At 34.5% G+C, this 27526-nt stretch overlaps 1 protein-coding gene across 5 annotated transcripts in view; it reads right to left on the bottom strand.

Moving 5' to 3' along the window:
* Positions 1-27526, bottom strand: part of LOC118194831 (fatty-acid amide hydrolase 2-like) — a 159029-nt gene that overhangs the window by 10056 nt on the left and 121447 nt on the right. For all 5 annotated transcript variants that reach the window (XM_035366032.2, XM_035366030.2, XM_035366031.2 and 2 more), the window contains exons 3-6: positions 23953-24172; positions 14232-14441; positions 9680-9799; positions 6513-6664 (exon numbers count right to left, since the gene is read on the bottom strand). In XM_035366032.2, the coding sequence (XP_035221923.1) occupies positions 6513-6664; positions 9680-9799; positions 14232-14441; positions 23953-24172 (702 nt within the window). The remainder of the gene's footprint in view (positions 1-6512; positions 6665-9679; positions 9800-14231; positions 14442-23952; positions 24173-27526) is intronic.

Here is a 27526-nt window from a genome sequence, read left to right as displayed (position 1 = left end):
TACAACTGATTAGTTAACTTAGTTCTATCGACGTCGTCCAACTGGTAAAGTGGTTAGCGTCGCTGACTGCCGTGCCGAAGGGCCCGGGTTCGAATCCCGGAGAAGGCACGGATGCTTGTAAATGTATAGTGTCGGTGCGGCCTGGCGGCCCACTGGTTTGGTGGAAGGAGAGAGGGGTGGGTCCCGTCTCCCCTCCGGAGATGCTCTCTATCAAAATTGGGGGGGGCGGAACTGAGCTAAATCGCACTGTCACGTGAATGGTGTTCAAGGCTGTTGGCAATGGCAGGCGTATTCTAGCTCTTCTTGCCACGAGAAATTTCGTGGGCTTGGTCTGACTACGTCAGATAAGTTAGCATAAACAACAACACCAACAACGACAGTTCTATCGACAAATGTTGGCGGAATAGTTTAAACACATGCTGTTGATCTATATGCGCAAATAAGGATCTTGAAGGAAATAGATTGGAATCCTGTGTTGAAAGGTGTATCATAAGCTTAAGCTTAAGATTTGCACTGCATAAATGATAGGGTTATTTATATCAATTTCATAGATAAAAGATCTAATAATGGTGGAAGGAAAGGATAATGGAAACAAGCAGAGACCTCTGATATTATTCCTACTTCAATGAATCTTACTATAAGTACGAAAAACTTTTACCAAATGTGTTTTACTCAAAACTGCATTTCAAGTTGCAGAAAAATTCTCTACACAGAGACAATTAGCAGTACTACTTAGTACAAGAGTTCTCAACCAAGGGAAATTATCCCCGCCCCCCATCAAAATTTCAAAGTCTCAGAGGGAATGTTCTCAGCCTTTTATTTAGCTGCAGAAAAAATAGTTTTAGTTTATAAATATAAAAAAAGTTGCTTTTATTCGAACTAGGGCATTGATCAACATTATCTGTTTTTTTCCCACATTATCTGTATCTGTATCAACATTATCTGTATTTTTATTGTTTAATTTATAAAACACTTTAAAAATAATCTAAATAAATGCATATGTATTTTCGAATTTGGGCAAGGGGGAAGGCGAAATGTTCTGCCAGGAATGGTAAAAATTGCATGGGGCAAAACAGGTTCAAGTTTGTAACATTAAAATTGCTGTTTTGAACATCTAAAGTGTTCAAATTAAAGTTACTGGTGGACGAACCTTACTTTCTTCATTACTTTGACCACATATTTAGAATAGTCTGTCCATTAATGGGCTTCTGCAGAAAAACTTCCTAATCCTTTCTCTCCTCTTGATTATGGCCTCAACGTTAAACAATCAATTTAAGTGTATTATATATTGAGCTCTGTTTCTTGGACTTGAGGTAGAGCAATTTTATGCTTACTTTTAATGTTTGCAAATGTTTCTTTCAAGTTAAATGCATGTAAGACGTAACACTGTAAACGAGGATTAAATTAACTTGCTTCCATTTACAAACTCGTGTGTTTACTGAAATGTTGCTTATCAGTTATCCTTCAAAAAATTATGTAACTTTAAATTCAGATTTTATATTACGCCCAAACAGATTTTTTTAACGTTTTGCTTGCTACCTTTATTTATTAAATATTATGTTCTTCGCACTTAAACCACATAAAATTCAATTCAACAGCAGTATCACAAAATATTTAAAAACAGCATATCTTTAGAACTTCCGATAGATAGTTTAGCGCACTGGAGATAAAAAAGTTTTCTTTTTTTTTCGTACAGTGTTGCCATTGCTCGCTTTGAAATCATTGAATTTGTTAATCAAAAATTCGTTAAAGTTTTACAAAATATGAAATAGATAATAAAACAAATTCGAAATTTAAAATTCGGGCTTCCAGGTGCCCATGGGTGGAGGATTACGTTATTCAAAATTTGATGGCTGTCCCGCCGTTTTTCAACAATGCCAGAAACATACATACATTCATGCAAATTCTTCAAAATTTAATTTCTTTCAACATAATATAGGACCATAATATTTGGTAGCAACAGTTTAAAAATCGATTCGACGTTTATAGTGAAACGCCATAAAATTCCGTTTCGAAACTAATAGCTCTTCTGGTCTGCCGATCCTTTGGGCTAAAACAAGCGCTAACAAATAAAACTTGTGAAACTATAACAACGTATTTTAGCATTTGATACTGGACTGTTGATGGTCTATAATAATTTATGACGTACAGATTAATTTTAACACTAACCAGATGCGCAAGCTCTTATGCTCTTGAGCTCTTATGCTTCCTCTCTAATTACAGCTCTTTCTTTAGCTTGTCTCCAGCCGCGACATCCAGGTTTCTTCCGAGTTCTTTCCGACACAATAGCTTATACCCCTTTTTGATTCATTTTCTTTCCCTTTTATTATTGGCGAAGCATCTCAATGCCTCTTTTGGGCATTGTATAGCTGGCATTCTTACTAGAACACCTATTCATTCTATTTATTTAATTTCTTCAAGTTTTGTTCTAATTTTGCATGTAATTTGGAAGTGTAAAACATTTGCGGCTAGCTCATCTCCCGACTTATAAATATTTCTATAAACAACATTTAAAATATTTTATTTCCTCTTCCTTTTATTAGTACAGAGTGGCAATTTGCCCAGAAGGGCTGTTGCACTCCATAACAAAAAACTCGAAGCACCAAGAAGGAGTTGTCCGATGGAGACAAAAATTGGTGGATAGCAAGACTATATACAGAATAAAAAATAATTAAAATTTCAGAACAATTGAGTAATTTATTTCAGAGTTACAAAGTAACAAGCTCAATAAGCTTCCTACCTCCAGTTTGGATGCAGGCTGCCACGGCGTGGCATAGACTGATAAAGCTCTCGGATGGTCGCCTGCGATATTTCTTGCCAAATTTGCTCCAATTGTCGGGCTAGGTCATTAAAATTCCCTGATAGATGCAGTTGCCTTCCATCATATCCCAGACATGCTCGATGGGAAAGAGATCTGGCGATCTGGCTGTCAGGGAAGTGTTTGACAAGCTGTAAGACAGTTCATAGCGAAACGTGCCGTATATGGTCTGGCATTACTTTGCTGAAAAATAAGGCCAGGGTACTGCAAAAGGAACGGTAGCAAAACAAAACTCAGAATGTCGTCGACGTTCCGCTGTGCTGTTAGTGTGCCTCTGATGACGACCAAAGGTGTCCGGCTATCAAGGGAAATGGCACCCTAGGCCATAACTCCTGGATGAGGGCCTGTGTGGCGTGAGATAGTGAAAGCAGGATCGGCACGCTGCTCTGGGCGTCTCCAGACACGTCTTCGATGATCGTCACGACACAGTTGGAAGCGGGAATCGTCCCCAAAGACTATACGTTTCCAGTCAGTATCATTCCAACCTGATCGAGCCAAGCACCACTGTAATATGGCTCGACAGTGTGCAGGCGTGAGTGGCAAGTGGATTAACGGTCGGTACGAGCGTAGATTTCATTCTATCAGCCGTCTGCGAATGGTCATGGTGGATACTCGTGTGCGGGTCGCACATCTGATGGTTGATAGCGATGATGTGACAGCTGATTTGACAATCACTCTTAGCTTGTCTGTTGTGACAATCACTCTTAGCTTGTCTCTCCCGACCTGTTGTGGCCCTAGGTCGACCGCTACCCTCATAACGCTGAAATTTGCCATTGTCCACCCTTTCTTGCCAGCATCTTCTAATCGTCGCATCGCTTCACCTCATTAATGACGAGCGTTTCTCCGATTTTCTCAACCCGCCTCTTTCAATACAATGATAAGACCTCTTTCAAACTCTAACAGTTGCTCGTAATGACATCGAATCCTGCGGCGAGGAATTTTTTTCAGTCGTTGAAAGGTATCCTAAATCGCGATGCACAGAAATTTTTAACAACAGTTCAAAAACAGCTGCTTATATACATCTGTGGATGCGCAGTTCTGATGCGCTGGAGATCGCACTATTTATTCATTGGGCACCAAATTTTAATCATTTGCATATTTGGTGAAAAATATTTATGCACACGAAATTTCAAAGCAATCAGATGATTTCTTCTTGGTGCATCGATTTTCTTTGTTATAAGAGTGTAATTTCGTTTCGAATTTTGCCTTGATTCACTATAAACGGCGAATCACTTTTAAATTGTTGCTACCAAATATTAGAGCCATGTATTATACTTAAAGAAATTAAATAATGAAAAATCTTCATAAATGTATATATGTTTCTCGCACTGTGATAAGACAACGGAAAGACCAAATTTGGAATTTGGAATTTATTTTATTATCTGTTTTATATTTTGTAAAGCATTTATGAGTCAGCAATGTCACTACTATACTCCTCCCCCCGCCAAAAAAATTTCTCCAGCGCGCGAGACTGTGCATTGGAAATTCTAAAGATATGCTCTTTCAAATGTTTTGTGATATTGCTGTTGAATTGAATTTTATGGTTTAAGTGCGAAGAACATGATACTTAATAAATAGAGGTAACACACAAAATGTTAACAAAACGCCCTTTTGTTTTTTATTTTTTCATTCTTTTTGACAACACGGCAAGTAAAAGTGAAAATAAAAATTTTCTTAAACTTGAACTGAATTTGTTGACCCAAATAATCTATCAGCTTTTGTACAAAACCCAATGCCCTACAGTAATTCATCTTTGGTCTTTTATTTTTTCATTCACGTTTCTCAAATAATGCTACTCTTAAGTAACTGGATTTAGTATGCTCTGGCTTGATACAATCCTATAACCGTTTTTGTTTTTATCTATCCTTAACCATTCTTTCTTGTTTTTCCTAGACATATTTTGAACATCTTGCAACCCGAATTGATTTCGCCAAGTAGGGATTTGTTTCCGCTGTTCATAGACAAAATTTTCCTCCTTTAAAATACTCAGCATCAGTATGATTTTTCACATTTTTTCAGAAAGGTCTTACGTTTTGACATTACAAATGTTAAAGAATCAGTAAGTATTACGCGTCAAATTTCATTATGTTGCATTACGATATCATAATCCCAAGCACCCAAGCGGCTTGAAAAATTGCCATGTTTCTTTTCCTTACTATTGCCAGTCTTGCGAAAAAAAAAGAAATTAATACTTCTTCTGCTTAATTAAGAGTTGTAAGATGATTGCTAATCTCAGTACAGACGACCTTTTAAATTGTTAATGTACACTGCTGGGTAAAAAAGGGACAGTTCTATATGTCTCGTTCTACTGGGACGATTGACGAAATTCAAATTCCGTTTTTCATGTCTCGAAAGTGTGACTTAGGATATGTATTAGATTTATATATAGCATTGTTTTAACATAAGTATTTTCACACAAAATCGGACTTTTTCTGAAATAACAAACCAATTTTTTTCTATATTTCGATTCTACGATTCAAATTATGCGTAGATATTAAATTTGTAATTTTTGGTGAGAAATTTATGAAGAAATTTAAAAATTTATCTTGACGCATTTTTTTCAGTTTGCGCCAAGAATAATTTACTTGGCGAACTTCCTAATTTATAGCAAACTATTTTCCTTTCCCTTTTTTCTTCGTACACGAGCGGAAAAATGGTCATCGTTCATTCTTTCAAATAATTTTGACGTAAATCACATTTGGCGTTATTATCGCTTATAACAAATATGCCAAATTTTAAAACGAGCCAATATGTAAATTGACGTATATCTTAGGAAATTTTGAATAAAAAGCTCTAATATTTTGTGGGTATGCTTAAAAATACATCAACTCTAAGACAATGATAAAACTTTTATAGGTTATAATCCAAATTGTTTTTTGAAAAGTTTACAAAAAATATTTAAAAACAGAAATTTAAAAATAAATCTTACAAAATGTGCGAATTATATTTGGATCATGCGTAAATTTCGAATTCCTGAAGAAGGAATCAAGTAAGTTTAATAAAAAAAAGAGAGATTTATAAATATATACCAAACTGAATTAGCTTTAAAGAGCTAAAATTTTGAGAGCTAATTTCTTAAAAACTACTCGTGCGATTTTTACAAAACTTGGCAGTTTGGCATAATTTGAGTCGTAGAATCGAAAGTTAGAAAAAGTTTGGCATGTCAATTCAGAAAAAGTCCGATTTTGTTCCAAAATACCTGTATTAGAACTATGCTATATATAAATCTAATACATATCCTAAGTCGCGCTTTTGAGACATGACAAACGCAAGTTGAATTTAGTCATAGTTTTAATCGGCCCAGTAAGAATTGAAGAAATAGAATTGCTCCATTTTTTTTTCCGCGCAGTGTTCATTGCGTGAAGTGTGGCAGATTGAGAAATTTAAAAGCAATACATCCGTTTCTTAAAAAATTTTAATTTAATTTAATTTAAGTAAAACATATATAATTAATATAACTAATAAAACCCCATATTTTTCCTAACGCCATATAGAATGCACTCGATTACAAAAGAGTAACATTTTTATTTCCTTCTTCTTCAAATGTTCTTCTAGTCTTCTAGTCTCAGGTTATTTACTCTAAATATTTTTTGCAGGAATAACCCGCAAGCCGATAATCAAGTTCGATATATTCTCTAGCACTTTTCTTAATTTATGAACTTAGATTTGAATCATCTTAATAGTTAAAAGTTACCTTTTCATCCAATTTCAATCTTTGATCATTATCAGAAAGTACCCTAACAAGAAGCAAAAGATCTTGCACATATCGGCACATTGGACCTGTGCTGACGAATACATCGTATTCATCATCAGATTCGGGCCATGTTCCTTTGTTAGAAATGATATCTAAAAAAGAAGATAAATGGGTAAACAAATCACAAAATAGTCATACAGAGCACAGCATCATTTATTCGAACTTAGTGGGTTAAAACAGTTTTGGAATGCAATTTTTCCGTCGATGTTAGAAATATCTGTAGTGGCGTTTTTTCACAATTATTGAAGCATTACGTAGGAAGGCATCGTCCACTCGTCTTGGCAAGTGTTGATCATAGCACAAAAATCTGAGATGTTTAATTTATCTTCCATGCACTTCACAAATAACTAATTCTCGGAGTGTTGCCATTCTGACATTTTGTCTATTTAATAAATGCTTGATTGTTTGACAACTAAGCCAGAGTGTTTCGAGATAGGGTACAATTCTTACGCAAAAGCTTTTAAAAGAATGCAAAATAGCGGGAATTTTAAACGGAAAATACTTTTATGATAGAAATACAGTTTCTTGCAAAAAAATATAAAATTTCAGAACCCTTTAACTAAGCGAATCAGGAATAATAAAAAGATTTTTTCATTGTTTAACACTTTTTACATTTGAACTGTGCTGCCTAGAAAGTGGTTAGCGACTCTGACTGCTGTACCGACATAAATCAAAAGACGTTTAGTTCCATATATTAGATGTCTAGTAAATAATCTTCTTCCTCCTTTTTGGGAAGGGGTGAAGTTAATGCAAGGTTTTAGTAAAAAATGGAGAGGTCTGGTTTTTATACGTATCTTTTCCGACAAATCTGCTACATTTTAAAACACATTTTGCATAAAATAAACTTCAAAATAACTTAAAGATTACACTTAAAGTTTTTGCTTTTATTTTAATCCGATAATGTAAATAATATGCATCTGCAAAACTTAAAGTTTATTAAATTTCTGCTATTATTACAATTATTAATGTTAAACTTTTAAATCATTGTCATATAGATAAAGTTAGGAAAAATGAATGATGAAAACTAAAGGTAATGTTTTTTTTAAACTAAATTAGTATCTACGGCAAAATGCTGCGGTTAAACCTGGTAAATTAAAAGTAATCCAAAGATTGTACATAAGCATGTAGATATTTTGTTGTATTCAGCAATATTTGTTGCATACGAAATATTGTTTGTACATAGTACGAAACCATTATATATACATTTACAAACTGAAAATGCAGAACTGTAACAGAGTGCACAAAATAAGAACATTCAGGTACAGAACAAGTGGCCACCAATTCGATTTAACAAAACTATACGATAAAATTATTACAAAAAATGCACTATAAACAAATAAAATTGTTATACTATAATGCAATGATCACATACATAAAAGTATACGAAAAACAAATTTAAAATAAATAAGCACAAATATTTACAAATATTCGTAATGATCAGTTCAATACACACGTTCTGTTAATTTTAAACTTATATAATAGCAATTATTCGAATTCTTTAAATAAACACGCTATCAGATGCTATTCATACCAGTGGAGTAGCGAGCATGACTGGCGTCCGGGGCAAAATACCTTTTTGGCGCCCCCCCCCAAAAAAAGTTTACAGTAATATGATGTATAGAATATATTAATAATAAGAAAATAATGAAAATAATAATAAAATGCTGAATCTGCCATAAAATACTCTAGAACATATTCAGAATAGTCACTACCTAACTACACTAGCATTGAATTCGGAAATGTATCTGTGCCGGCGGAATAATCATACATACGATGATCTAGAATTAGTTAAAAAGGTATTATTTATTTTACATATTTATATAATTGTTTTTAAAAAATTACAGTTTTTAAACAATTAAAAGTTTAATATGTCTTATAGATAAGTAGACATATTTATTAATAATAATATAATATTACAATATATTAATACAATTAATTACTATGTATACATTTTTCTTGCCTTGGATGAAGCAAATTTATCAATTACTTCATCAAAGTCGATCCTTTCAAATTTTTCTCTTTCCGAATTTAAAAATGACTTAGGTGATCTTTTCCCACCGTTGATTGTAAATATGTGAAAATTTATTTTAATTTGATGAACAAACATTCATAGCTAGTAGTTGATAAAGAAATAGTAAGGAGCATTTGAAGTGCGACTCTTAGGTTTGGAAAAAGATTTTCTCTATAGATCTGCAATGGAGTTTTAAGTTCAGTTTCTTTTCTACTGCGGAGTAACATCCTGCAGTCCCTGATCAAACCAATTAAGGGATATTGTGAGTTCGGTATGAAATAACCATACAATCAATCCAGTACCTTTTTTAACAAAAGGAATTAAAAGCGATTATAAAGGAAAATTATAACGTTTACAAAGTTGGGAATACGCAAATTTAGTCTGTGACATCGAAAACTATGCATTTTAGATAAGGAGTAAGGAGGAATCTGCAGCATTACTTTTGTAGTAGGAGATTAAAAACAGCTGACACGCGTTTACTGCTTTGTAGCAGTGAATATACTACGATGTCTCAGCAAGATGACTCAGTTGAATTGGTAACCAGGAAGGCCATCAGTCGTTTACAGGAGAGTCAAACGCAATTCATTGTAGGGGAAGCGTTAGTCAAAACGTCATTTCTAGACTATGAAATCGGTTTTTAGAAAATGGAAATGTTTGAGAAATTCGGAACAAAGTCGTGTTATCGTTTTAAAATAAAAAGCGGGAGCTATACGTGTATTTTGTTTAAGAAAAAATAAAAATATATCTCTATTTTAGAGAAATAAAGGGGTCGGAAAAATGTTTTGTATGAGGAGATATTTGGTTGATGTACTGCCAACATTTTATTATATATTTTATCAGACAAATCAAGAAAATAATTAATTATATTACAATAATTATTAATTTTAAATATATTTTCTAGAAATCGATCAAAATAAAAACTGAAATTTTCCGAAAAATCTTGTTTGGAGACCATTTGGCGCCCCTCTGCGAGTGACGCCCGGGGCCTCTGTGAACGGTGCCCCTTGTCCCCCCTCGCTACGCCACTAATTCATACTCATTTGAATGTAAAAGGTTCATAATTTTAATATTTGTTTCTAATATCTCTTGAATATACCTCTTGAAGGCTTGTGCCCATAAATGCCACAGAATGAGGATGGTATACGAATACTTCCAGCGATGTCATTTCCAATGCCCATAGCTGCTCCTGCTGCTGTAATTAGAGCTCCTTCACCACCTGAAGAAATAAAAGCCGTTAGAAACCGAGTTTACCATGACATAAGATTTGCTTTTCTCGATGAAAGATGAACCAGCCATGGACACATTTTAAGAAATAATAACATTCATTAATTATTTTGGTACCTTGCTATGTTTTCAAGTATAAGTTTCTAGTATTTCTGTTATTGAAAACTTATCGAATGTTAACTTTACGGCAACATACTGCTACCAATTTTGTACATATGTAAATAATTTTAGTGAAATTATATGTAAATTGTAGTATCTTTTGTATAATGTAACATGAAAGGCCACAAGAGTGTTATACTCCGCCGGAGGAATAAGATTGCAAGAGCAGGTCCTTTTCACATTAAGGTAAATGGACCTCTGCTTCTGTAATCCTATTTTTCCCGACTGAGCATAATAATTTTCAGGCCTTGAAGTGCTAACTAGTGATTGTGCTCTGCTATATTGAGAAGAGATGTGCGAGTACTTTTGTGAAAAGTTCCAAAACTTTAAAATGTTTTTTTGGGGGGAGAGGATAAATTTTATCAAGCTATCATCGGCTCTGTATGCATTCAACACATTGAAAACCCATACACACGTAACAATACACATTCATTTTATTTATTCATTAATTTATGGCAAATAGCGCTACACAAATAATGTCACAGAAGATGATTCATAGAGCTTATAAAAAACAGACTAATGTTCTTCATTTACAATATACCGCCACGCCTGATCTGAACAGGAGAAGTTAGGACAACTCAGGGAATTTTACTATAGTTTTGCCATAGTGTCGCTAATAATTTTACTGTTATAGAGCTAGTATTTTTGCTTCTAAAATCTTGACCAACAAAGTCAAATGTAACAGATTTTTAAAGTTGTAATCCTTTTTACTTCTTTGTACGAAGTAAAGGAAGCATTTTAATCGCGAAAATTTTCGGGTGTCATATTTCAATGAAAATATTCATTTTCACCCCTATAGAATGCAATTTAACGATGCTTTTGCGTGACATCTGTACGTACGGACAGAATAGAGAACTATTTTCCCCAAAACGAGTTGCATAAAGGATTTAAATCGGATTCAGAAGAGGTTTTTTTCGTGATACGTACTTACGAATGTATGTATTATCTCGCATAACTCAAAAACGAGTAGCTTCACAAAGTGGAAATTTTGCATATTGGACTGCCATAACATGCAGTTGTGCACCTCCTGTTTTGGTTGCAATCGGTCGCGCCTTATATATATATATATATATATATATATATACCCACTCTGTTACTTAGCTCCGCGAGCTGAATTTTTTTTCTTTTGTTCTCATGTTAGTAAATTATGTATTTTTTGCTTTAAAAATGATTGAACTATGCTGTTCTTATCTTCTGGTTATGGTTTTTATGCCTTTAGTTAATCTGCGTACAATAGTTGTAGAATTATAAACAATCAAAAAGTTATTTAAGTGCGGCTAAGCCTAATTTTGTTACCGTAAAAACCATATTTGTTTACATTTGAAACTTAGCAGACTAGTGAATTAAGTCAGTTTCTGTTGATCCCACTCGGCAGTATTGTGTATCAAAAAAACTGCCGTCTTGCCCGCTGGTCGAATTGCAAGTTTTTGGGAAGAAACTCCAATTTTGATCGTATAATTCTTTTAAAAAACTGTTTTAACTATATTTTGTATTTTTCTATAGTTTGTAATTTTTAATAAAGATATTTTGAGATTTTATGTATTTCTGCCTTGCCGCGATGTGAGAACTGAATTAATTGAATGAGAAATATATCAAATGAAATCCGAGGAAATCAGTTTAAGTGAAATGCAGCAAAAACGGCGAATAATTTAATATTCTGTATAAGGAAGTCATTTGGTGTCCATATCATATTTTCTAAAGTAGAAATCCTGAGCGTCGTTGCTGGCATTATCCGAGTTAATCGAGAGCCTACTGTAATATTCGAAACAAGTTTTAAGTAATGGAGAAAATAATACTGACCGTATAATCTATTGGTGCTCGTTAAAAATAGCGGATGCCTTTTTTATTGATTTATCATCTGGAATTGAACGTTCATTAAGATTCTCTTAAGCTTCTGCCGCTGATATAGTACCATTATATGGATCTCATTCCAAGCTTGAATTATTGGAAGTTTCAGATTTCCTACCAGCTTTCCGTAAATTATCATTATGTTCTCTATCCAAAGAAATGAAATACTTCATTGCTTAAATGATTTGTGTTTTGAAATAGTTTTGGCTTTCTGCTTTCAAAGAAAAAAAAAACCTCCAACATAGATTAGTAATCAGTACAGAATCGACATATAACCTTAGTTACATCTAAAATCAGTGATTATTTAGATGAAATCTAGGGTCGATTTATATTCCTGAAAATACGACATAGTTATAAAGTCTTGGGAAAGGAATTATTATAAAATGGTAAATTCGGAAGTTAAAATCCAAGTAGCACTGGCATTTGCTGCTTGTCCTTATGTCATAACTCGAGTAAAGCTACACAAAATATATGTCAATCATACAGCCAAGATGTGTTTTCAACTAGGAAAACATAGCTGTGGTTGCAAATTGGCCCTCTCCATCGGCGAAAAAAATGACGATGCACTTGTGAAATTCCACCGCTTTGATGATCAGCTATGAAGATTACATTTTAATAAGTTATTTGAAGCTTAATTTTCTACTAACATGTGAAACAATTTCTCTATTCAGTTTCGAAAGGTCAAAGCGCATTGTCTGGAAACTATACAAAAAGTAAAGGATAAGGATAAGGAACGGGGGACGTAGGCACTATGCCTCTACCATACGGTTAATTAGTATAGCACCATGTTCACCATGATCTAGAGAACCCTTAAGACAACACTAATTCAAATACGTGAGTACATTATTGAAAATGAATGATTGATTACAAACAATTGTGGTATACCTTGGCAGTAAAATTGTTGCATTTGTGTAAATAACAAGTTACGATAAAGACAAAGATGTAGTGATAGTCTGTAAAGTGCTAACGATTAGTATTCCAGTTGTTGCCATTAAAAGAGGATACTTCCTGCTGTAATGGTCACTCCAGGGTCATTTATTCTGCTGCGCAGAGGTCCGTGCAGAGACTGGCTAGCTTCTCCATAATTTTGATGAGCTGCCGGCAGAGGTGCTTCTGTTTGACCATGAGCTTACAGAATGCCTGTGTGTTTGTAGTGGGAATACGTATGTACATCCCGCTGGTCAGAGAGCAGGTAGTGACGTAATGCTCCGGAGTACCCAGGTGCCCGCAGCTGCACTGGTCTGTGTCAGTCGTGCCGTGCGTGGCAAAGTACTCCGGGAAAGGTCCATGGCCTGTAACATAACGGACCAGGTGCGGGTTAGAGTAGAGCCTGGCTGGATTAACATACAAAAGATGATAATGAGTACGTCTGCCGGTCTCAGCAATGTCCCACTCAGCCTGCCACTTTGAGAGTGCTTGCAGATGGAGCATTCTTTTTAAGGTAGAGTGTGGCCACGGTAATGCTAGCTCCTCGGCTTCCTTATTTAGGGCAGCGTCTTTCGCAAGGAGGTCTGCTGCCTCATTTCCCATATTGCCTGCATGGGCTTTCGTCCATGTCAGGCGGGCTTCCAGATGTTTAAACTGTCGTAAAGTACAAAAAGTAAAGTAAGAAATACTCCCAATATAAAAAGTAAAGTAAAGAATGCCTATACAAAAAGTATAATAAGAACGTTTTATATAAATTGACCATTGCCAATTAACTGGAGGCCAAAAAACTGCAGCGCATAGTTTTTTCTTGAACGACATAGATAAGGCAAGGAAGAGAACTATTCTTGACTGATCTGTAAAGAAATTTTAAGTTTCTTGTAACTTGACACATGTATTTTGTCAGTGATTATCACCAACAGAAAGCTTTCTGTCTTTTGGACAACATTTATGTAATTCGCAAGCACTTATTAGAGCACTGTCAAATCGTCATTGCACCCATTATATAGTATATTGCAGAAGACTCCCACATCAAAATTGGAATTAATAATCACAGGGCAGCACTTTTGTTCTAAACAAAGCGCGGTCTTGCAAAGCTTCAGAATCTGGTCCAAGTTAAGTCTTTAAATTTATCGCCTTCCCTTCTGCTTTCTGATAGCTCTTCAACAGATTACTTAGCTTTCATCTGATAACTACACACGGGATAGATAATTCAATAATCGTTAGTCTCTCAAAAGAGGCTACAGAACTTAATCGGCTTTAAAACCAGAGATTTTTTATCATCGATGTATCTTCACATTGCCAAAATGTTGGCAAAGTGAAGATTGCGATTAAAGCCTATTCACAGAACAAGTTTACTTCATTTTGTTTCTTATCTATGGCTTGTAATTCGTACACACAAATGCGATATATCTTTAAAGAAACTTTTAGCGAAATCGAGCAAAGAATTACCATTACGCAAGCAAACGCAAATGGGGAATTACGAGTATTACCTGAGCTGCCTCCGACTGTTCTTCTGATGTCGTAAGGATTTTTAGTCATACCGAATACATGGTTAGCACTCTCCCACCACATACATAACTCTGGAACGTTAGTTACCGTCACTGGTATGGCACCGGCTTTTCTGTACAAAGCAGCTGTATCCGAGTCCTTGACTGCTTTCCTGTCTTTGTCCCGAACTTGACCGCAAGTCTGAGCCAAGCCTAAGAAGAAAAGTTTTAGTTACTTTCTTATAAAAATGAAACAAGTGTGGCATTGCTCTGATCTGTGAATATAATATAGTAGTACAGAATTTCATGTTTTAATAATTAATTTTATTGCTCAGAATTGGCGAAGAGACGTGCAATCATAGTACACACACACAAAATTATTTCCTTCTTCTATTATTGCAAAAAATTTTCATATACTAGATAGACGCTTAAGTGTGTCTATTCGGCTTAGAAGGAAAGGGTAGAAGATCAAGATGACTTCAAGATGTTCCAACCGACTTTGTGTAGAGTTCACACGATATCTTTTAAAAAAATTTAGTATTTCATTTTTCGTCACAGGTTGAGAAAGCAGTTGGTTAGATAGCTAATGAGTGAATATATGCTCTAGTACATTAATATATAATACAGAAAAAATTTTAACAATCGTCTCGAAAGGTATCAATATGATATTCACGGCAATTCGGAGAAAAACGTCGTAGAAATTAAATAAAACAGCAAATAAATAAAGACGCAACTTAAACTATGAATAAATGGAATAGTCTATTAGAATAAAATGGGTCTCAAAACTAAATTGAAAAAAAGTATTTAAATACACTGACTACCAATAAGTATTTGGACGCCTATGCAAATGACGATATCTGCAGTCCTAAGGTACGTTACGGACTCCGCCGGTATATATCGTGTAGGAAACAGCATCGGTTTTAGTCGCATGCAAGATGCCTCGCAGTTCGGAGCTCTCTGATTTCCAGAAAGGTATAATTATCGGGTATCACAAATGAGGCCGATCCTTAAGGGACATATCTAGCGATCTGAAGTACCCAAAATCGACAGTGGCCTATGTGATTAAGAAGTGGATGGTGACCGGTGATTGTTGGAATGTGCCCCGAGTCGGCAGACCAACGAAACTGGGAGATAGAGACCGACGAAGCTGTCCAGAGAAATTCGGAAGAATCGCACCCAACCGATGGCCCTCATCCGCGAGGAGTTTCAACAGGCATCCAGGAGTATTGTTTCAATGAATACCATCCGTAAGGAAGCACATCTGCTTGGTTTTCATGGTCGTGCTGCTGCCCATAAGCCTTTGATCACAAAGTCCAACAGCGCTGCTCGGTTAATGTGGTGCAAAGCACATCGAAATTGGACCGTAGATCAGTGGAAACGGGTTCTTTGGAGTGACGAATCAAGGTTCACCCTTTACCATTCGGATGGCAGGGTCTGGGTCTGGCGTCTACCTGGAGAACGTCTCCTGCCAGAATGCATTGTACCAACAGTCAAGTTCGGCGGAGGTGGAATTATGGTCTGGGGGTGTTTCTCCTGGTATGGGCCGGGACCCTTGATCCCCATTCATGGTAAGCTCAACTCCGATGCCCACTGCACTATTTTGGATGACAATGTGCTTCCTACGTTGTGGCAGTTTTACGGGTTGGACCCCTGTTACTTTCAGGACGACAATGCTAGTTGTCATGTTTCGACGTTAACCAAGGCTTGGTATGGTGCCAATGGAGTTTATCGAATGGACTGGCCTGCTCAGAGTCCCGACCTGAACCCTATCGAGAACCTCTGGGACGAGTTGCATCGCCGAATTCAGGGGTGCACTACCCGTGCGAAATCGGTGAAGGTTTGCTGTTTTTGCGTGTTTTAAATACAGTGTCTCACAAAAGTGATGGGACACTTGTGCTTTACAAAAGAAAACTGTAATAAAATAAATTTAGAAAACATGTAAAAATTTTTTGTGGGTGTGTTTCATACTTAAATTAAGTAACAAATATTACATAATATACATTTCCTCAAAATATTAAAATATTAATTTAATAAAACAACAGTTGTTTAGAACGGAGCAAAAAATGGCTCACATAAGTGATGGGACACCATTAGATACTACTACGTACTACAATAAAATATTTTTTGGGGTTTTTATTTTTACTTTAAAAGAAATTGGCAATAACTTATAAAATCGTCTTAAGTATTTCTCTCCAGTTTGTTTTGGAATTTTTGTGGTTTTTAGCTCTGTGCAGCCATGAATGCTAAACGAAAAGAAACTCTGCCTGAAATTCGAAAATTAGTTATTAATTTTCATATTGAACGTGGAAAATCTATTAGAGAAATTGCTGAAACAGTAAACTTGAGTCATTCAACAGTTTTAATATCATTAAACGATATAAAATGAATCATATGATTCAGGATAAAAGAAGACCTGGCCGACCATCAAAGCTATCCAATGGAATAAAGCGAATTATCGTTCGAAATATTTAAAAAAAATCCAAGAATGAGTGCTCCTAAAGTTGCTGCTGATTTACAAGCATTATATGGAGTAATTGTTGATCCTAAAACTCTTAGAAGAGTAATTCGATCTGCTGGATATCACGGTAGAGCAGCCAGGAAAAAATTCTTCGTAAGTGAAAAGAATAGAAAACTCAGACTAGCTTTCGCAAAATCCAACATAAATAAGAATTCTGTTTACTGGAATGAAGTTATATTTGCTGATGAGAGTAAATTTAATATATTTGGTTCTGACGGTAGAATCTTAGTGTGGAGAAAACCCAGGGAAGAATTCTGCAAACAGAACTTGGTGCCAACAGTAAAACATAGTGGAGGAGGAGTTATGGTATGGGGTGTATATCGTCCGCTGGAGTTGGTAATTTTGTTTTTATTGACAGTATAATGGATCAGTACAAGTATATTGACATTTTAAATCAAAATTTGAAATCTTCAGCACGAAAACTGAACCTTCATAACGATTTTAAATTCTACCAGGATAATGACCTCAAGCACACTGCTTTGAACGGTGGACTCTGGCTGCTGTATAACTGTCCTGAAATAATAAAAACACCACCACAATCTCCAGACTTAAATCCCATAGAGAATATTTGGCAAGAATTGGAATCAAGAATTCGCAAACACATCATTTCTACAAAACAGCAATTAAAATCGGTGCTTTAAGAAGAATGGGGTAAAATCACTCCAGAAATCACAAAAAAATTAGTCGAATCCATCCCAAGAAGATTAACTCATGTTTTAAAAGTAAAAGGAAATCCAACAAAATATTAAAACCTTAAACAAGTAAAATTTTTGGATAAATATTTGATGGAAAAGTAAGTGTCCCATCACTTATGTGAGCCATTTTTTGCTCCGTTCTAAACAATTGTATTTTTATTAAATTAATAGTTTAATATTTTGAGAAAATGTATGTTATGTAATAATTGTTACTAAATTTAAGTATGAAACACGCCCACAAAACATTTTTACATGTTTTCTTAATTTATTTTACTACAGTTTCCTTTTGTAAAGCACAGGTGTCCCACCACTTTTGTGAGACACTGTATAAATGGAAAATGTTGACTTCTCTAAGAACCGTTACCTGTTTCTTACTAACAAAAGAAGTTCTTTCATTCAAGAACGGAATAAGAACCTCAAAGCTGAATTGCATATTCTCCAAATAAATTAAACAGGCAAATTAAAGTTTCGTGCTCGTTCAGTCTTTTGTGTCACGTTATATTTTCTTCGTAAAACGATTATTTTACCGAAAGGACAACGCAATGTACAATTCGTTGTATAAACTTGAAGAAAATTGACTTCGTGTCATTGAAATTAGTGACAAAATTTGAGGTCGGTGATTTGTTTCCGTGAGCGTAGCTGAAACATTCGATTAAGCTATCAACTTTTCCTTGCCGGATACGCACGCTTGAAACGCAGGAAGTACTAGATACTTATCAAGGAAAAAAAACCAGCGTTCTTTTAATAGTGTCTGCTTTATGCATTCTCATGATGGCAACTACAAATAACGTTAACAAGTAGAATGACAATACATGAAAGAAGATTTGAATATATCAAGTTATGTCTACAGCCTTAACTATTAGGTCATGATTTATTATTTAAACAGATATAAAATAGAAGAATCGTTAAAACGAATCGTTGACGCTAAAATCGAATTCGTGTTTCAAAGTCTCCCAGGTTTTACTAAGAAAATTCTACGCTGAGAAATTTAAAATATTTGAAATAAAATAAACAATTGACATTTATATTTATAACTGACTTTCAAAAATATTTCAAAGATTTCAATTTCATTTGTTACATTTGGTACATAAAAACAAAATAGAAAATGAGAAAATAAAAAATACTTTAAAAAAAAATGAATACAATCGGTAGTATACAAAAGGTATCAAAAAAGAAAGTAAACCAGCCTCTCGAGAGGACATTCAGCTCACTGCATATTTGGAGTGGCCCCATGATGCAGAGGCACTATATAAACATCCACGTCTTCTCCGAGATTCAAACCCGGGCCCTTCAGTGCAGCAGTCACGAATCAGTATCCCGGTTGGGCGGCGAAAAATAATATGTATTCTCAGTGCAAGATGTTTTTATGGTTATATTATAAAATTTATAATATTGTTTACTTTTGTATTGTATTCAGTTATGTAAGAATTTTATTTTATATTCCAATCTTTCTATTCTATGCAGACGTTTTATGGTATTTTAATACAAGCGTTTGGATTTAAAGCAGAATTTTAATCCGATTCGGTGTTTCATATTTTGAACTATTTACAGATTAAACCATAACAGATTAAACATAATGCCTGACTGCTCCCATAACTTCGCGTAATTTACAGATTCTAGAAAGTAGAAATTTCGATGCAGAAACAGTTTTGCCTGAAGCAGAAATAAAAATGTGATTCATGTTAATAACTATAATTTACATGCAGATCATATTAATGATTTAACTAATAGGATTACTTAGTTGTTTAATAAGTTACAGCACGTTCAAGTTAGGTAAGTTAATTATTCTAAGATACAGAAGAAATTGAGATTAGGAAACACTTTAAAGCAATCTCGAATGTTTCGCTTGACGTAATAATAATAATATTAGCTTCTTCAGGCATACTGATTAGAGTATGGCTGAAATATTTCAATCAATCATTTACAAGTACATTAAAGGAAAAATTAGAATATTTTTTATGTTTAATGATTCGGTAATGATTTAATTGGTGTTTTCCGGGTAAATGCTAAAAACTGAAACACAGAATTATTAATAGAAACTTGTTTAGAAACGAAACGTTCGGATATTTTACAGTTTTTTTGTCAAACTGAGAAACAACGTCCGTTGTAAAATTTAATGCCTCAGAGAGAAACACCGAGATTAAAATTGTGTGGTATTTCAAAGGACTGAAAACATTAACCCTTTCCTTATTATTGGAGACCCAGATGCTCTAAAGGTAGGCATAGATGCTAAAAATGATAGTTGCTGCAGGTGCCTTTAGCCATTTAACTTACGTAATCATTATAATCATTACCATCTGACACCTTCAGACATCTAACGAGAGTTGCGCAAATTGTGTTGTAAGCGTCTTTAGATGCTATGCTATATTGCTATTTGTTATTCAAGAAAATTCTGACTGCAAAATTATCGTTTGCATTTTTCAGCAACATTTTAATAAAAGAAACGAAATCGCCGCAAACACCCGTGAATCCAAACATCGGCAGATCGCCCGGACGCCTGCGTTCCTTTTCCACGTGGTGCTTTTCCCCATCACGATAGTGCAGAGGCTAATTGGTTTCGGAAGCTGTTAAATGACATGTCAATTATTCTTTTGAAGCCAATATACTTGGCTCTCTTATTTGAATGTACCTTCCCTCTGCTTTGTTTAACGTCAACTTTTAACTATTGATGCTAGCAGTTGTAAATCATGTCCTAAAGAGAAACTGCACACAGTGGGTGAAATTGTACAAAGATCACCTAAGTTATTATTAACGCTGCAGCATTCTACTTGGCAAGGGGGAGGAACTCTATTCTAACAAAAATTCGTAGATACGGGCGTTTTAAATGCGTAAAGGATTTTAGCCTCTACTGATGCAAAAGAGTTAAAATCCCTAATTCTACTTAACACATTCAAGCAGCAATGTCCATCTTACATCTCGCTGCTCCCTCTTTCTGCTACTTAATGAATTCGACCCCCCTGGTCGTCGTAGTAATATATGTGTGTGCATGTGTGTGTGTGATAAAATCAAACTCAGAAGTATTGACAAGGAGAAATTTTGATGGCGAAGAAGTGTTGATCCGTAATAAATAGGAAACTGGAAGCGAAGGCAGATTAAATCTTCATTTTTTCTTTCAGCAAACAAACAAGTGGGTGCATTAATTGCGCTTATTCCAAAAAGTATACATTTTAGATAAATTTGCAGTAAAAAAGAAGGAGCAGACAGACTGCAGTCAAGCTAGGCCAAAGCATAGAAACCAAGTGTGTTATGTTCAGAATGAAATCTTAATTCAGACTGAGTTAGTTTTCGTTCTCAATGCATTTTGATTAGATAGTTAAAATTGCTGTAAAATTACTATTGACTGTTTTAGTTCCATTTACATCATCAGAATTACGTAAGAATCATATTAACATAGATCTCGAAATGACGCAGTTCAAATAAAGGTTACTATTTTTATAATACAAAAGGAAAATTAAGTTACGTTGTTAATCTGATCTTTTAAATATTCTTTACTTGTCTTACATATATTTGATTTTTATTTTTCTAAGAGACAACAGTTCCAGTAACTGTTCTTATATATATATATATATATATATATATATATATATATATATATATATATATATATATATGTAAGATAAAAATGTATGAATCAGAATTATAATATAACTATAAACATTAATTCTTCCTTTCTATTCTAAAATCACAATAACTTCTCTTTTAGGAACTGTGTTATAATTAATAGCAGGTAATTGTGGATATCGAATTGGCCGATACGCATACTGTAGAGGTCGGTATTGCACTTGTTGATAATTAAAAGGTCTCACACTACGAAAACTTTGATAAGGAGTGGCTTGCACTGGTCTGGGATAATAGCACTTCGGAACAGTTTGCCTTGGAGAAACAAATTGGTAATTACTATTTCCTAGACCATCTAATGGCATCTTAACTGGAAACAGTTTCCTAGCAAGAGTAATCCAGTCTTTCGGTGTGTCTATTTTTTGCACTGTTAACAGCATTCTTTGAGACTCAGGAAGTCCTTCCGTAAGTGCTTCCACCATTGTGGAATCTGTTAGTTTCAAGCTGGCTCCTAATTTCAACTTATTACGAAAATAAACATCAATATTATTAAATTTCTCGTATTTTAAAGACACAAAATCACTAAAAGTAACAGATTCCGATGTTGTGAAGTATGTCTCGAAAATATCCTTTATGTTGTCCCAGTCTTTATCTAAACAATCACGTAAATAGAGGGCTAAAGCCTCTCCTCTAATACACTCTGAGAAAACAAATTTCTTTTCCTTTTCTGGAATGTTCTTTGCGGCACATTTCTCTTCAAACAACAGAAGATATTTGTCTATTGGAAAATTTGTACTTGTGCCATCAAAAATAGGGAATTGAAATTTCACTGTATCCACATTAGCTACGGATTCTTTCTTATCAGTTGACATTTTTGCCGTTTTTGAGCGTGTTAACATTCCAATCACAAAATCTTGAATTTAAGAGTTCGCATGCACATCAATTTGAACACTAAATAAATCACTTTAGAAGCACTTGATAAAACAATATGTAAGATAAAAATGTATGAATCAGAATTATAATATAACTATAAACATTAATTCTTCCTCTCTATTCTAAAATCGTAATAACTTCTCTGCATTGCGTCATTTCTAGATCACTCTATGGTCCGCGCAACTCTGATGACGTAATAATTAAGAACTGAAACTGTCCTTGTAAACCAAAACTTTTCTCTTCGCGTGCTTCCATCCTTCATAACTACGCACTTCAGCTTTTGCTCTCTACTCTGCTAATATGTAATTTCGCTGGCTTGCTTTCTATCCCAACAATATCAAAAATGTAAATCTTCTGTGGAAAGGCACGACTAGAGTGCCAAGTGATTGTGGCCACAAATATCAGTTGCAAATAAAAATGGAATTAAAACTGCCTCGACTGCCAAGTTCTTTAAATACTACGCAATCAAAATTCTTCTTCAATATGAATCTAAGCACAGATCGACACTGCTCCGGCTTTTCCTTTGCTTTTAATATGACACACACACACACACACACATATATATATATATATATATGTATATAGATTTAGCATCTAAAGTTAAAAGTGTATTGGAGTCCAAGCAAGACAATCCTCAACAATATTAATAATTGCAGCCGTATGTAAGAGGTTTAACACAATATCAAAAATAAATCAAAATTAAATTAAGAATTCATAGTATTACAAAATCTAAAAATATGCAAAAGGGGAAAAATATAAAAGATAATAAAAATATAAAAATTAATAATATGCCTTGCCTGCTGGCCAAATTGCTTGTTTTTGCGTAGAAATTGCAATTTTAATTATAAATTTGTTGTTTTAGCTGTTTTAACTGCACTCGGTGCTTTATGTTTTGCTATGTCTTTCAATCTGTAATAAAAATATTTCGAGTTTTTATGTATTTTTGCCTTTTCGAGAAGTGAGAACTGAATTAATTGAAAGAGAAATACATCTCTAATGAAATTCGAGGAAATATGATTTTCGCATTAGCAACAAATATTGTTGCCAGTTTTCTTAAGGATAGAGAAGAATGTTTACTAGTAGCGCATGCACATTAGATAAGCTGCACGGAATAATCTGTGAAACACTGTTTATTTTTTATTTGTTTAATTTCTTTTATACATCGTTTTATATTTATTTACATTTATTATCGTATTTGAATAGAACATGTGGCAACGATTAGATAATTCTTCAGATGATATAATATTTGTGCATTCTGAGTTATAAAATGAATGAGATGTAACGCTATTAAGTGTCGTTATGGTAAATAAATACAGTGAATTTTAAAGAGTGCATTTATTCTATTATGGTTTATGGACGAAGTAGATTTAATTCAATTCAATAAGTTTAAATGAAATGCAGGAAAAATGCGTATAATTTAATATTCCGTACAAGGAAGTTATGTGATGTACACATTAGCCTTTTTTTTATTGCCGAACCAGGAAACGAAAACTTTTGACGTTTCAGGTTAGTACGTATGACGTCATGATTTAAATTTAATGTAATATAACTACGTCTTCTCAATATTAATAAAAGAATTAACGTGGCAATAATATATCGTGTGAGTTATACTAAACTGAAACTAAAAAGTTACCAACAGCAGCTATTTATTTAAAATGCTGACATTAACGAACAATTTTCGACATACAGTGACGTCACATGCAATCGCGTGCTTTCGTCAGTGTCAGAATATGTAATAAGTTTATATATAATAATAATAAGTTTAATGTTTGGCAATGTTATATTTATTTCATATTTTTTTAAAAACTTACAAATTTTTAATTGACAAACTCTGCGATTTGAAAGCTAGCAGTAGCAACCCTTTTCTAAATAAAGCATTTTTATCTCCAACGCGCGAGACTTCCATCTTGGAATTCATATAAACCAACAATAATGACAACGTCCTTAATAATTCAGAAGAGACAACTGTAGTATAGTGAATGATAAATGTTTCTTATCTAGAAAACGTTCATAATCTCACCTTTCACACCGATGGCTTCTTTACAGGTGAAGGGTACCCCTAGCAATGGAGTGTCTTGTGCGATATCTTTCTCAGACTTCTGTCCGCTGGCCAGAAAGCGGTCAACTTCCATGGCATCGTTCAGAGCCTCAACGTATCGCTCATCTACGACGGCGTTGATAATTGGTTGAACTAGCTTGATCCGCATAACGTAAGCTTTCATCACTTCTTCACAAGTTAGCTAGAAAATAATAATTCAGGAATCAATCATAATAACAAACATTGATCAAGATTAATGAGATATAGTTAGTTCATCGGATGCAGCGAATAAAACACATAATAGATATGCGTCTTAAAACGTGTTTCATTCATTTAATTTCACTCGGTTTAATGCCTTTCAATTAATTTATTGTTATTAATAATAATTTAATTATAGATTATAATTATAGATTTCTTTAACACCGAGAGGCCCAAAGTCATGAGCTAGGCATCCGCTAATAGACTATTTTTCTTCGTGAATATTGAGCCACACGTCGAAGCCTAGAACTAAAACTATTTTAAGGAACATTAAGAAGAGGTAACTAACCTGGCGGATATACGTTGCTGAACTCATGGGCTTCTCCTAATTGTGTGCCACATACGGCATATGGTCCATGGGGTACATATTACTGTATAGAGGGCAAATCGTAGGTCTAAAATTATTGATATATTCCTTGATCCATCTTGTAATGGGTATTCTATCTCCACCAGGGTATTCTATACACATGACGGGCTGCACGTGACCTGAGAAAATATCAGGTATGTATGAGGTACATCTATCAACTACTGACAGATGTACGCCATTTATACCTAACATTTTTTTAGTAGTTATACATTTAATGTCTGTTATGGATGGCAGGGTTCAGTGTATACTGTAAAAGAAGCACATACACCGCAAAATCATAATCCAGTCATTTTGAACAGTGCTTTGCAGAAAGGAAAGCTCCTTCTTCATGTGACCTCCATAACGCCACTCATCATAAAATAACTTGAACCTTTACTCACTAGATCAAGTTAGAGGACTGTTAGTGTTCTAGGATAAAATTTCGATATCCTCGGACCCATTACAGTCGCTGCGCTTTGTGAGGTGTATCAGCAAAAGAATATATTATGGGTTTCGACTGTCAGACTCCACAGGTAGCAGATCATGATAGATAATTTTTAAGAAACATTTCGCATTTAACACGCACTGAAATTTGCAGTTACCAAACTCGAGAACTCACGGGAGCTGCATATGTCAGTTGCAAATATTAATCTTTTCACTGACTGACAAACGTGGAAACGCTATCATTGTAATATACTCATGATAAATTCATGATACCAAAAACACGAGAAACAGAATTACTGCCCCATCTCTAAATATGCATAGCCCCCACAGACTACCATGCCCTATGCAAGGTCAGATGAGTCCTATATGTAACTATGCTGAATAAATGCCAAGTTCTATCCTGAAATGGGTCTTGAAGTAATATTTAGCGCATGGATCGCATGCATAGTGCGATAATTATACTTAAACTTCCATTATTATAGCTTTTGCCCTTCCACTTCAGAAGTAGTTACTGGGATAGAGATTGTGTAGTTATTCTGATGACACTAGAAGTAGTTATCGTGATAGAGTTAGTTATGCATATATTTGTTTTGACATCTGCGCGACCTGCTTTGTGCTATTGAGAAAAAATGTATTTTTGTTCATTGCTTCTGTTCTACATTGAAACACTGAATATTTTGGAGCTATTACATTTAATAGTTATGAAGTCTTGACGATATGTCTCAGAGGTTACCAAATTAAATGACTACTTAAAAGTTCGAGATCTAGTCGATATTTCAGTTTGAAAAGGATACTAGAAATGTTCTACATTTTAACTCATCCTGCTTTTACACTGCACAAATAATTGCAGCAACAGTTGGAATTCAGTGGATCACTCCTGATTTTCTGAGATTTAATTTCGAAATTATTGGTATTTCTCCCACCTTCTTAGTGTGCCTTCGTGGTGCAATGGCCAGCACACTCGGCGCGTATATAGAGGTCCGAGGTTCGGGTCCCGGTGAGAACATTGCTCATGCCTCCTGCTTCTAAATAACTTAATGTCTCTCAACAGTGGCGCTCGAACTAAAAGGTGGTGAATGATGATTCTTCACCACCAGGATTTGGCGATTCGGTCCCCTAAACCCCAGTCGCCCTTTAAAAGGAAGAGTATATAAGGTATTTCTCCCGCCTTCTTAGCCTGCTTTCATGGTGTAATGGCAAGCGGTCCGAGATTCGAGTCCCAGCGAAGGCATTTCTCATGTCTCGTACTTCCAAATAAACATGTCAAAATGCTGTTCTGCTCTAATGAACTCTACAATGTTCGAAATACTGTTTTAAAACTTATTTGAAAATTTCTTTCCATAATTTTGAAAGTTTATGTGTTTCCCGAGTTTCTAATTTTCACAGCAGTTGCTCAACTAACAACAAGGAAATATACTCAAAAGATATATGGTAACATTAAATTTAAAAACAAGCCAAAACTTCAGGCTTAGATTGGCCTTAATTTGATATGGAACTAAATCGATTTCACTTTCGAGTTACATAAGTCTCTCTCATTTAAGAAAAAGGGAGAAAAATATTCTTTTTCAGATTTTTTTCGCTGCCTATATAGGAGGTATCTAGTTATGATAAGGCTATATGGTTATAATAGTCATAAATGATTATAATAGTTATAAATAGTTAGGATACCTAGTTGTAAATAGTTATAAAAGATAGGAGATATCTGTTTCTAAACAGCTTTATATGAAATATATGTTAATCTAAATTGTTTTTCTTCTTAATTTTGTTCTGAAAAATTAATTAGGATAATGTTTCTTACCTTCGAAGACAGGCAGACAGACCTATTTGCACTTTTTTGCCTGCTGATGATCATAATGTACTGCATGTTACTCGGAATTAGTAATAAAATTATGTTTGGGTACATTTTATGTCTTTCCTTCCCGCGGTAACGAATTAAAATGGAATTACGATTATCTTTCATTACAATTAAATTTAACATTTAATTTATAAACTGCAACAGACTTCAGCTATTAGTTGCTTATTTGCTGGGAAGTTTTATGGGCACCGTTCTTGTAATTAGTTCCTATTCTGTTTTTGTTGAACTGGTATCACATTTACTACATGCCCTCAGCAGGGCTACAAAAGAAACATTTCTGAGAACTTTTGCTTTCGGGACATCTGATTGGTTGACTTAACGCGGAACACAAATCTTTGAGGAAAACCTATGAGGTATTTTCATGTTTACTGCAAAATGTTCCTCGTAGCTAGCCGGGGCATCAGTTCCAGTGAAACGGTTTCGGCTAGAAATCTTTTAATTTTAGGAAGAAAGAGAAGCTTGTTTCTCGGAAAAGTTTTCCTAGTGTCACGCGTCGTTAGATCTGATAACACCATTAAAGTCGACAAAAAGATAATAAAAGTGATAGAGGTATACTTTTAAATAAGGGAGGTCTGCATAGAGAGTAAATGTAAAGGATTATTTAAAATAATTGTTCTAAACTTAAAAGTTTACTAATACATCATATTAAATAA

Source organism: Stegodyphus dumicola, chromosome 1 (genome assembly GCF_044657685.1).
Source record: "Stegodyphus dumicola isolate Sdum_Otavi_A_Nest chromosome 1, ASM4465768v1".
NCBI lineage: Eukaryota > Metazoa > Arthropoda > Arachnida > Araneae > Eresidae > Stegodyphus > Stegodyphus dumicola.
The sequence above is the reverse complement of the archived record's forward strand: the minus strand, read 5'-3'. Positions and strand labels throughout refer to the sequence as shown.